We start from the raw sequence: 13,490 nt of genomic DNA on the forward strand, positions 1-13,490 counted from the left end.
GTGAGCTTGATATAAGTGATGCAAAGTGGTACATTTGTAATGCCATCTAGTGGCTTTTTTTGGTAGCAGCAGTGTGCATATAACAAAATAAATAATAAAAAAAAATACAGGAACAGTCATGTAAAAAATAATACAACAATTAGAGCCTTAATAAACTGAACTCTATCCTACTATAACAGTTAAACATGAAAAATAAGACTCGGTCCCTGAGAATGACAAGTTTTTTTCTTTAACAAAGATATATTATTAACTTAATCTGAGAGAAAGATGCTCCTTAAGGTACCAAAACTATTAACATATTTGAGGCTAGACAAAACAACTGTTATTTTTATATTTTCAAGTTTTTCTATAAGAAGATAAGAATGTCCACATTCTCTGGAGAAAGAGCTGTTCTTTGAGCTACAGTGTGCTGCGCCATTTGCGTAGCGTGCTGCGCCATTTGCGGGAGGGATTGTCGATCCTCTTTTTGACTTCGATGCTCGAGACCATGACATAATTTAGATCGATTTCGATGAACTATCGAAATCGTGACACCCCTACTTGATAGTAAAGGGTGCTCTAAAACATTGCAGAATAATGAGAAGTAAAAAAAAAATCAAAAGTAAACTAAATCCTTTTTTTTCAGCTCCAAAAATGGGTTACACATCAAGGTTGAAGTAATTCACACAATAATTAATTAAGTTTTTCATAAAGTTAAGTACTGGAGAGCCTTTAGGATTGCACTTGTCCTTGATGTTGCGACTAAGGAACATTCTGGAGCTTTCTTCCTTTATTCTGACGCCACTGGAAAAGTTTTAAAATGACAAAAAACAAAAAAACGGACTATTCTACCAAATCACCTCACTGAAGTTTAGCCATTTTATATGAAACACAGTCTGATGGATGGGGTTGATTAGTGTGGGGAGATGAGATCTGCACTATATAAATATCTTTTAACCCTGTTGTTATCTCACTCTTATCCGTGGTCCAGGTGCTCGGTTTGATAAAGAGCAATCGATACTCCCAGGCTGTTTGTTAGTCAGTCTGAGATGTGGGAAAGTGATTTTACCAGTTATGTCATAGCTCACAAATGTATGGCCGTGACATCATCGCTGTGGAGTGTCATTATCTCACTGATGAAACCAGAAGGAAAGATCTACAGCTATGTACGTTCTCGAGCAACACAACACAAATCCCTCAGAGCACATCTCTGAAATCTATGCCATGCTTTGTGTCGCTTCCACACACACACTGTGTGTTTAGGCTGATGAGCATCGAGCATGCGGGGAGGTGATGTAATCGCTCTGGAGAAGAGCATGAGGAGCATGGTTAGATGATCCAGAAAGAGACGTTCACTTTCACACGTTTGATCCCAAAGTCGAACAATTACAATACGCTGAACTGCTGAACAGTCGCAGCCCACGGGACCTGCCGGAAATAGGCGGCTTTTACACCCAAGAAATTCACTCTGTAAACATTCTGATGGGTAAAATGTAAATGTAAACAAATGCAACTAAAATTATAAAGGCTTATTTTCCACACTCTGCCAAAAGATCCAAATTCATATTCAAAAAAATCATTTTGGTGCCATTTTTGGTGCATTTCAAGTGCAGGACGATTTTCGATATAACACTAGTTTTTAAAATACATACAGTCTTAAATATAAATAAACTAGCCGTGTCAATCGATTAAAACATTTAATCCGATTAATCACAACAAAATTCTGTGATTAACTGCGATTAATTTGTTTTTCTTCAGATGCAAATTATTATAGTGGATATTTAAATGTAAATAAAAGAATAAATGTAAGAAATGTAAAATGCAATTATATGTATATTAGTTGTGTCAATTAAAATTATAGTAAATACTTGTATGTTTGAGGGGAGATAAAATCAACGTAGGGAGCTGGAATAAAGAATGCATGATAAATTGGATTGTAAATATCTCAGCTTGGTTGTGAGGATTTCTGAATTTCTGTATGTGTGCACGTGTGCGCACGAGAGAAAGATTCACAGAGAGAGAGAGAGAGAGAGAGAGAGAGAGAGAGAGAGAGAGAGGAATAAAGCTCTCTGACCGGGTCTGAGCTGAAAGTTCAGAGAGCGCCATTCAATCATTCAGCCAGACAATAGATCAGTGCGTTGGGCGGGGACGGGGCAGATAATGGAGGAAGTAGTATTTAAATATGGTGCCTTAATTAACTTGCGTTAAAAAAAATGCTAACGCATTACTGATTCCAAATTACCAGCGTGCATTAACGCTTTAACATTGAGAGCCCTAACATAATAAAACATTTATTTTACTTATTGAAAAAGGCTCATAAATAAAGTTACACTACCTGTCCAAACAATAGTCAGAACCAAAAACACTCTAATATTTGGTTGGAGAGGTTCAGAAGAACAGTAGGGGGTTTTCCACAACATTGATGGTTCACATTCATGTAAAGACTCTATAAGGTAATGATTAGAACTGTGGTTTAAACAAAGGAGCACAATCCATTATACTGCATAAAGCTGCCCGCTGTGATCAATCATCTGCTCGTAAATAACTACACAAATTTAAGTAAGACATCAAGTATTTTTTTTTTAATATGGCCTTAGAGAACTTTAACAAAACATGAAAAAGTGTCTGAAATCTGATTTCTCATAATAGAAACTAATTCCGATTTTAAGATGCTTTCTAATGTGGTGCTGAAATCCAGTATGTATCTGATCTGCAGCAAAACGACCTCAGTCTTACCAGCCAGGTTAGTATTCAGGCCAGTTCCACGTCAATCCAGCTCAGTCCTCATCATAACTTCACGCAAGTCCTTACAGCATATTCAAAACGCCTGTTACTATGGTTACACTTTACATTTTTCTTTTAGCAGGATGAACCAGAGAGTTTGGTGCTCTCTAAAGGAAAACTCAAACAAATGAGTCTTCATAATCAGGGTTACTTCAAGCCAAGGATATTTAAAAAAAGAGTTGCAGATCAGCTCTCTTATTCCAGTATGTATTTCTGCTCTCTCTCAGTTTGTGTGCCTTTGTTAGCTTTTTTCATCACTGCAGATAAACTAAAGAAACTTGTAGTAAACTAAAATATATATATATATATATATTTTTCATTTTGTTGCAGTAGTGTATTCTTGAAATGTTTTTATTTTTGATTAAATTTATCGTTATCACAAAAATACCATGAAATATTGTGATATTATTTTAGGGCCATATCGCCCACCCTTAATAACAAAAACCTCCAACAACCACTTAGGAACAACAAATTAACCACCTGTGAATCCTTATTGACCACACAGCTTCACCAAAACAACCAAACCAACCAAACACATAGCAACACCATAGCAACCACCTGGGATACCATTGCAACCACATAAAATACCTCCCAGCAACAACCAAGCAAAAACTTGGAAACTACTCAATGCATTCAATGTAGGAGGCCCCAGGTGCATATCCCATAAGTCAGTGCAGTGTTGTTTAGCTCCCACAGGACAAGTATCATGTCCCATGACTTTTGCATTCAATGCACTAGTTTTTGGCATGTTAGTGTATTACTGATTAATTTAGTAACAATAAAACCAGATGATAAAATGTGAACACTTTTATGCGCTTAATTCAAGTGCAATATATGTGCAGCCGTGCATCGCTGGCTAGCGTTCCAGCGCGGCTGCTGAAGTGCCAGACTGAGAGAAAAGCAGCAGCTCCAGAGTGACTTACGCATGTTGTTGGCTCTGGCCTGCATGTTGTCGTAGTGCTGAGCGTGAATGCCGATGGCTTCTTCGTGTTCCACCTGACAGGCGCCCTGCATCACGCTGGCTACAGCTCTGTGGAGAGGCAGATATAGCACTGTAGATCAGCAACAATCACATGACATCAAAACACTCACATACAGTATCTTTTAATCTCAGTTTTATTTACATTCATCATTATAAACATATATCTGTAACATAGTGAGTTTAGAATAAAGCACAAATTTTCTTTTCTCATTTTCCCCCAAAAACTGAATAATGGTGCCCATGAGGTTTAACTTGCTTATTCTGAGTCACATTCTGAGCCAGCCAATTACTTCTTTTAAAACTTTCACAAACGCATTGTGAGTGCATAGCTCAGGGGTGTCCAAACTATGGCCCGCGGGCCATTTGCGGCCCGTTTCCTTTTTTGGAGCGGCCGGCGAGGTATTTTAGAAATAGAATGAAAGTTGGCCCGCTTTTAAGCAGGTTTTTATAATGTGAGATTCAAAGTTTGAACGCTAGGTGTCAGAAACGGGCCAAAGAGTCTAAAAGCAGAGAGAGTGCACATTTCAAGCGCAGAAAAACAGGCCAAAGAGTCTAAAAGCGGAGAGAGTGCGCATTTCTAGCTTTCTAACTTTTAGACAAAGAGTCTAAAAGCGGAGAGAGTGTGCATTTCTAGCGCAGAAAAACGGGCCAAAGAGTCTAAAAGCGGAGAGAGTGCGCATTTCTAGCTTTCTAACTTTTAGACAAAGAGTCTAAAAGCAGAGAGAGTGCGCATTCTAGCCCAGAAAAAAGGGTCTAAAAGTTGCCATAATTAAGGAGTTTTATATTAAGAGACATCATGAAATTAAACATCAATTTGAAAAATCTTAGTTTACACAACACTGTCAAAGATAAAGATAAAGATAGTAAGTCAAGTAAAATTGTGTGTAAATAAAATAATAGGGAAAAAAGTATTATTTAAAGAGACTTCAAATATATTTCTCCTTCTGGCCCCCAACAAAAAAAGTTTGGACACCCCTAGCATAGCTGAACACGTTTGAAGGAGAACACTAAATGACACAGACACCCACACTGAGTAGCACTATTGCAGAGTGATGGGGGAGATGGAGGACCATCATACACCACCAAGAGAGCCTATTTAAGAACACCACATGTCCTTTGCATCGTATGAAGGTTTCTTGAAGCATGGACTAATACAAACTCTCCAAAATGACTTGAAATACAATAATACAATTCTCTCTTTCCTTTTCCTGTAAAGCTGGCATTTTAGTCATAAATATATTTTAGGGCTGCACGATAGTGGAAACAAATTACATTGCAAAAGTTATTTTTTCGATGATATATATAACGATCGATATTAAACAATGCAGGGCCCATGACTTCACCAGTTCCACCCCAACCTGCACTGTCTCATGTCCGGACCGATCAAGAGCTAAATCAGCGCTGAGCACTTAAAACCCGAGGAAAACAGCAAAACAACAGTAATCTGCCCTTTAATTAGGCATTTAAATGGCTTTTTAAAGAGTAAATAAGAGCATTTTTCTGAGATTAAAAGCGTGATATCTGTGCAAAAAATATCTGTGCAAAACGTAAAACTGTGCTGGACTGAGGTGCACAGCTTTCCACACGAGCTCACGTTTACGATCACGTGCCCACTTCTCAGGCAGCAGCAGCCTGTAACTCACACAAATACAGAGACAGCACTGTGTATCTACTTCTTGTGTCAAGAATCAAAATATTGCAACATGACGTGTTTGATTTAATTGCCTTAAGTGACATCACACGTCCTGTAATGTGACTACTGCGCATGCACACATCGCAATGAGGATGCTTTAATTATATATTTTGCAGCCCAAATATATTTGTTACGCTAGACTGATTGGCTCTGTATATCTATTTTATTAAACTGACTTTATTGTGTGTTCATGCCTACAATTACCCTAACAGGTAAGCCAACTGTCTGCTTGCTGTGCATACCTTTTTGTGAATAGGTTTTTTGGGGGGGAAACTACTTACAGTTGCAAAGCAAAGATCCAAAAACACAGTTTTATCAACAAAAGTTTCTAGACATGCATAATTCCACATGTACCTACATAAACATCATAAGCAAACCATCAAGCATATATGTATAGAAAATGTAGCATACCGGCCCTTTTATATGACTATAGTTTACTATAGTTTATAAGTAAACAGAACACTGTGAGCTTTACATGTTTAGAGGCCAATAAACCTCATGGCTGAAGGGTTTCCACACCGACCATTCATCACACAGATAATGAAGTGCTTGATAGGGCACTAACCCATTAGTTAGATAAGGAGTGACCTGTGGTGGACTAAGTTCAGAGCTGATCTTTGTAGGACAGTAAATATTCATCAGCAGTGTTGGTGGCAAAAGCTAATGGACATGGACCATTTTAAGGTTCTTCAAACTCAGGAATGTTAATTCCACCTCCTACCCACTCTCATTTTAAAATGAATTTGAAAAAATCACAAAAAAATCACAAAAAATCTGAAAATCTTAAAAACAGTTTTCAAGAATGTCTGGAAAATGGGTTTGCTAAAATGCTGACTTGCAGTGTTAAAAACAACCCATAGAATCTGCTCAATAAATTAGAGGGAACATTTGAACTCAATCTATTTGAGTGATATTATGAGTATTTAATCCAGCACAGAGTTACTTTACTGCAGTTCTCAGTAAGGAAATGGTAACCTGCTCGTACAGCCTACAACCCTGAGGCCAGACAGTCAACCACTATATGAAATATGATTTAATACACAATAGACTGATGGTTAGTGAGGGTTTGGCATATACAGCTCTGAAAAATAATAAGAGACCACTTAAAAATGATGAGTTTCTTTGATTTTAACAAATTGAAAACCTCTGGAAAATAATTAAGAGGAAGATGGATGATCACAAGCTATCAAACCAAACTGAACTGCTTAAATTTTTTGCATCAGGAGTGGCATAAAGTTATCCAAAAGCAGTGTGTAAGACTGGTGGAGGAGAACACGCCAAGATGCATGAAAACTGTGATTAAAAACCAGGGTTATTCCACCAAATATTGATTTCTGAACTTTATTAATACGAACTTGTTTTCTTTGCATTATTTGAGGTATGAACGCTCTGCATCTTTTTTGTTATTTGAGCCATTTCTCATTTACTGCAAATAAATGCTCTAAATGATAATATTTTTATTTGTAATTTGGAAAATTTAGTCTGCAGTTTATAGAATAGAACAACAATGTTCATTTTACTCAAACATTTAACTATAAATAGCAAAATCAGAGAAAATGAATCAGAAACTGAATTGGTCTCTCCATTTTTTGGGCCTGTATGCATATACCAATGATACCAGGAGACAATGTTCAAGGAAAGATGTTCTTTTTGTGTAAATTACAGACAAAAATTACCTCAGAAACTCTGTGATTGTACATTTAAAATTAGAGGTACTTCTTTGGGAAGTAAACGTGATAAACTAAAAGATGCAAAAACTAAGCACAGCTTTTCACGTTACATTGCATCATTTGGTGTTTGTTACTGTAATTAGGAAACTCTCACCAAATGGCCACTAAATATACCCAAAATGCTTATTGATCCACAACAGTGTTCTGTATTTAATTAAAACAGTACTTTACTGTTAGACTCTTCTAGTAAAAATGACTTAAATTTGCAACAGTGTACCTTCTAAAGCTTTTTTAATACAGTAGAGCTCTGTGGCGTGATCTGTGGAGCTGTCTGTGGTGCTGAATGAATAGAAAGTGAAAATGAATAGAAGCCAGTGGCAGCTGCTTTACATGTGGGTCCAGAGCTGGACCCATCACCACATCCCCCAGCCTTCAGCTTCAGCTCACTCTACCTGCTTTCACTGGTGCCCACCTTCCCTTAAACGGCCGCTGTAGGTGTCCACACTGGAGGGGGGATGTTACTGCTGTTCTTTTCGCAGCAGCGTCTTGAAACGGATAGCAAGGCTCAGCAGCAGATAAAGCAGGTAAAGAAGCATGCGGTGGGCACAATGCAAGGAAGCGCACAAGGAACCCCCCCCCCCTCAAATCCTGGGGATTTTCAACCTCATCACAGCACCATGTGCTCAGTGCATTGAATGAGAATGGATGAGATACACGCCTTCCTCGAGAATGCGTTCAAAAGCATAACATAATGCTGCCATTCAGAGCAGGCTGGAACACAGTGATGCTGAACAGCACCGTCTCGTGTGTACAGTATGTAGCTGTTATAAACACTCATATGGACATATCCATCAGTTCTTGTTGTACACAGCATTCTGTTCTCGTTTTCCGTGGCTGCCAAGAGTGTGCATGCATCCAGACGCAGCGTCCACACTGTACTGTCTATTAGAGTTTGTGTTCTTATTGTGTTTGAGTGATAAAGGGATACTTTAATACTGGTTCATATTAATCTTTATTCACAGGGCATTTCCAGATAAGATATTAGAAGAAAATTGTCTACGACACTTCACGGCATCTGTTTTACTGAGGAGGATAAAATACTCCTAAAAAAAGCAAAAACCAGGAATTATGGATTTATTGGTTTCAACCTCAGAGAATTTTAACAGGTTGACAGTATTCTTTTGATTAGCGCCACCATGTGGAGTAATGGTGGTTATAGGAGGTTTAGGCAGCTTAGACACATGTGAAGTCAGCCACAGTCTCTTTCCGAACGGCTGCTGATGCTGCATTGTGATGAGTGATGAGGGGATCTCATCAATCTAACCCCCCCCGAGAGAGAAAGGCCAATTGTGCTCTCTCAGGGCTCTGGCAGCTTATGGACTGCTGCATGACCGGGATTCAAACCAACAATCTCCTGATCATAGTTGCATAGTTGCTTTAGACTGCTGAAACACTCGAACATAAAAATGTACTTATGATGGAAGTCAATAGGCAGATGCTCATTGACTATTGTAGATTTAATTCATTAACATCAACTCGCTGACTTTTATTATACATATGTGAGTTCAGGTGAACTGCTTTTCTGCTATTTTCTATGTACAGATCAGTTGTTGTCCATGGCAACCTACAGATACAGCAGATAGATATAGAAAAATGAGGGGATATATCACGCTTTAATGTGAGCTTTATGTCCTTGATCAAACCAAAAAGAATTAGTCTCAGTTTTAGATGGTATAGAGCATTTGCCTGGGCTGCAAAAGACACAGACGCAGCACTCACACTGCATTGTCTACTGGAGTGTGTATTGTGTGTGCTGTCCTATTTTGAAAGGTACACTTCAATACTAGATCATTTTCATATCTGTATGTTAAGTCTGTAGCATACAGTTGAGCACCACGGATAATCATGTTCCAGTGTTTTAAAGAACAGAAAAAATAACTGATTTAAAATATACATACTGTAGAAATCAATGGGAAGAAGTTTCTACTGTTCACATTCTACACTTTAACACCAACCCATTGACTTCTGATACAAGTGAGTTTCAGCAGAACATCTTTCTGCTCTTTTATGAGTGCAGACTAGTTGTTGTCCATGGCAACTGATTGTGTGTTAAGAGATACAGCAGATTCTGTTTGGAAAATGAGGCAGTATATCACACATTAACATGGGTTTTTCTCTTTTATACAGGAGTGTTTTGGAGATCAAACCAAGACTTAAGTCTCAACTTTCCCCACACCTATTGTGGTATATAAATCTAACCCTAGTTTTTAGTATTGGGCCCAATAATTAGTCTTTGGTCGTACTATGTTTCAAGATGTAGCTTTTACACTGTACTGTCTGTTACAGTGTGTTGTCCTCTTTTTGGAAAAGCCAATTTTGACTAGGGATTAAGGGTGTAACGGTACAGAAAATTCACGCTGCAATATAAACTCTACAGTTCGGTATGTTGTTTGGTACAATGTTTTTTTTTTAAATACTTTAAATACAGTAATGGGACCTATCTGATTTCACATCTAGAGGCTGCTTAAAAGCAGTGGGGATAAGTAGTTTGGTTGAAGTTCATTTTTATTAGTTCTGGTAATTGGTAGTTCAATAGTTGCATTAAGCCCAATTTATAGTTCTGCATTGAACCTATGCCATAGCCTACGCGTATCCAGCGAGAGTGCGCTACACAGCAGAACGTGTTTATACTTCTGCCTGCGCGTATCAGCAGCTCTGCGTCCCCCTGCACTATAAACCATGAAGGCGGGAATGTGTGGGCGGGATCCCGAAGACCGGCTGGCCAATCACAGCTGTGCCTATTCGAGTCGCGTGACACGTAGTTACCTGGATGTGTTTCCACAAACACACTGTACCCAAAAGTATTCCCACACAGTTGATTTAAAGCAGCAGGCGGGTCCTCTGATGATAATTTGCATTGGAACTGCTTTTACTGTTCTACGTATTCAATTCTTTAGCATCAACCCACTGACTTCTATTAACAGTCTGTTTATGGTTAAGACTTGTTCTGCTGTTTCTGAAGATCAGACCAGTTGTCCATGCATGGCAACCTACAGATACAGTACGCCTGACAGGGGTTGAACCAAAAAGTGGGAAACAATAGAAAAACTGTGACTTTAATCAGATGTGTTTGCTCCACACCTTCTTCTACCACTTCATCCCAGTCTTACTGCCTTATTTTCTTATTGTCTTTAGTTTTAGATATTATACAGCATGTGCATGAGCTGCAAAAAGCAGCCTTCACAATGTAGTGTCTATTCTTCTGGGGTAGGCTATTAAATGGATACTTCCACAAATGAACTATATGTTAAAGTCAAAATCTTGCATATACAGTTGAGTACCACTGATGATACACTTTTATAAATACACTTATCATAATAGAAGTCAATGGGTGGCTGCTTCTATTGTTCATATTTAGTGCTTTACACTGTACAAAGGGGTATTTGAGTAGCAGTTAAAGTAATGTAATATTTTTATTAATAAAATTATTATAACTTAAATACTCGTACTAGAAAAGTTTGGGATCACTTAAGCTTATTAGATTAAACTAGCTCAAAATGAACAGCTGATATACGCACTCGGTTCATTTGTATACATTTTTGAGTTAAGGTGGATTGATTCATTTGAGGTATACTGACTGCAGTTATTTATTTAAATAAAATATGTTGACCTTCAGGGTATGTCTTATGTTTGTGTAGTGCAACATTAATGAGTAAAACCCCTTTCCCATTGGTTCCTTTTCTCATCATCTACAAGTAGTCTCTTTTAGTACATAAGGTGGTGCAGCTAGGTTAGGGTTAGTGTTAAAGGTTGTAAGAGCAAGTTAATCCTTTGTAGCCAGCAGAGAGTGTTCTTAAGTTGGCTAAAAGCCACATTGGCCACTAGAACTGTTACAATAACTTTTTAAAGATATGCTGTTGCAGAAATTATTGCTAAAAAGATATTATTGACATTTTAAGAGCATTAAATGCCACTGATTCAATGATTATATAATATTATAACCAAGCACTTACACACTGGGCAATTGAATCCAAAAGCAGTATGTAAAACTGGCGAAGGTAAATATGGCAAGATGCATAAAAAACTCAAATTAAAAACTAGGGTTATTGCACCAAATATTGATTTCTGAACTACATCTTTTTTGTTATTTTAGTTATTTCTCATTTTCTGCAAATAAATGCTCTAAAGGACAATATTTGGGAGAAATGTCCGTAGTTTATAGAATAAAACAACAATGTTCATTTTACTCAAAATTATATCTGTAAGTTGCAAAAAAAAATCTGATTCAGAAATTTAATTTGTCTCTGAAAATTGGTCTTTTTATTTTTTTCCAGTATGTATTCTTGTAAGCTTATTTGTATGTGAGCAAATGGATATGATGATCAACATTATTAAGGTCATGTCCATTTATTGTGTAATTATTGTGACAGTGTGTACTTGCGGTCACTCATGCAAATCTATGCCAACAATACCTGGTATATTTTCTTTTTTCTTTTAGTTGGTCCAACAAGTGTTTTTTTTTTTCAGTGTAAAGCACCAACCCACAGACTGTTATTTTTATTATTAAGTTTACAGGAAAAGATGTTTTAACGACCTGCTCTTTTTAAAGTTGTTGTCCATGCATAGCAACCTATACAGTATATACACCTGACAGAGGTTTAAGCAAAAAGTCTTTTCAACAACAGAAAACAATAGGAAACAATCTAAAACAAAGGGAAACAATCTAAAACCAACGGAAACAATAGAAAACAAATGGAAAGTTTGTCTCAGACATATCCACACCACCTACAGCACCTACCTGGTCATGTTTTCTCTGTGCGGCCTCTGCGCCTTCTCTAGTCCAAGTTTGGTAAAGATCCCCACCAGAGCCATGATGGCCACCACGCCGCAGATGACGTAGACGATCATGTTGGTCTTATCCTTGGTGGGGTCGTGCCTGGGGTCGTTCTTCTTGTAGGGCGTCTGGCCCTTCAGCCACACGGGCGTGTCGTAGTTCTTGCACGTGCTCTGGTCCAGGCGCGAGTCCCTGAAGGCGCAGCAGAAGCGGAATCCACAGGTGCCGCAGCAGTACAGGTAGCTGCCGGTCTGGCAGATGAACGGCGGGTCCCACTGGCCCATCACGTCGTAGTAGCCTCGGCACTCCTCCTGCGTGTGCGGCGCCTCGGACACGGTGCCTACGCCGCCGCCGCCGCCACTGTCCTCCTCGCGCGAGCCGTTGGAGCCCGCCAGCATGATGAAGCCGTCCAGCTGCTGCTCGGGCTCACCGTCCGCGCGACACACCAGCACCATCACTTTCACCAGCAGGTACTCGAAGAGCAGAGCTGTCCGTTTCATTCTGCCTCCGCGCGCGCGCGCCCGCCCGCCCGAGCGACTGAGCACACTTCTCTTTGTGGAAAAAAGAGCGAGGGAGAGGAAGAGATAGAGAGAGAGAAAGGGACAGAGGTAGAAAAAGAAGAAAGAAAAATAAAAGATAGAGAGAATGAGAGAAAAACAGAAGTTGAGGCTAGCACTCGTCAAAATGCGTAAATCCAACCGAAAAGGCGCCTAACAAAAGCAAAAGCGCGCGGACGCAGCCGTTCCTCATGTTGCGCAGGCTTTAAGGTTCGCGGAGCGCGCGCTCGGAGAAGCTCTCGCGCCGCTGAAGGAAGCGCTGCTGAAGTCCAGGCGCACGAGCGCAAAGTGCAGCCCAGCGCTCGCGCGCAACGCAAAGCAACGCAACACGCTCCACACTGACTCTCTCAAGAGTGAGTGTGAGTGTGAGTGAGTGAGAGAGAGAGAGAGAGAGAGAGAGAGAGAGAGAGAGAGAGAGAGAAAGAGAGAAAGAGTGTGTGAGAGAGAGAAGGAAAGAGAGAGAGAGATGTTATATCATAGAAGAAGGAGGAGTAGCAGGAGGAGAAGGAGAAAAAGAGGGAGGGGTTCAGCAACATAATGCTCGTCCTGAAAGCTCTTTGTGGTTTATGTGCATATACCTTGCATGCACTCTTTGTGTATGTAGTAGGATTGCAGTGCTTAACACACATGCCACACACTAAAGGGTTGTGTTTAGGACCAGGACCAGACTATCAGATTCTGTGATCATTTGCCGCTCGAACCAATTCTCTACTGGGTCTTGTTTCTATTTAATTGCTTCACTAAATAAACTGTAAACTATGTTTTATTTTAAATAAAATGGGTTATACACACAGTAGTACTGAAATGACTTTGACTTGCAACATAGGGGTACTAAAACCATGTTTACTGGGTTTTATACAGATTCCCCTAGAGACTACCCCTGTATTTAAAAAATCATGTGAAGAGCCAGACAAGGATCTTAGAGTTAGCGTGGTTCTAAACAGAATAACAGTCTACAGTCAACAGTTTACTAAATACATTTTATAGAATC

At 39.1% G+C, this 13,490-nt stretch overlaps 1 protein-coding gene across 2 annotated transcripts in view; it reads right to left on the reverse strand.

Annotated features, from left to right (window-relative positions):
* The window catches only part of shisa9a (shisa family member 9a), a 71,055-nt gene that overhangs the window by 51,850 nt on the left and 5,715 nt on the right, over positions 1-13,490 (reverse strand). The window contains exons 2-3 of one of the 2 annotated variants that reach the window (XM_049464884.1): positions 11,907-12,493; positions 3,687-3,793 (exon numbers count right to left, since the gene is read on the reverse strand). In XM_049464884.1, coding sequence (XP_049320841.1) covers positions 3,687-3,793; positions 11,907-12,442 — 643 coding nt within the window. In that variant the 5' untranslated portion in view covers positions 12,443-12,493. Of the gene's footprint in view, positions 1-3,686; positions 3,794-11,906; positions 12,828-13,490 lie in introns of those variants that run through there. The other variant, XM_049464885.1, reaches the window with a different exon arrangement.

Source organism: Astyanax mexicanus, chromosome 15, assembly GCF_023375975.1.
Source record: "Astyanax mexicanus isolate ESR-SI-001 chromosome 15, AstMex3_surface, whole genome shotgun sequence".
NCBI classification, from domain to species: domain Eukaryota; kingdom Metazoa; phylum Chordata; class Actinopteri; order Characiformes; family Acestrorhamphidae; genus Astyanax; species Astyanax mexicanus.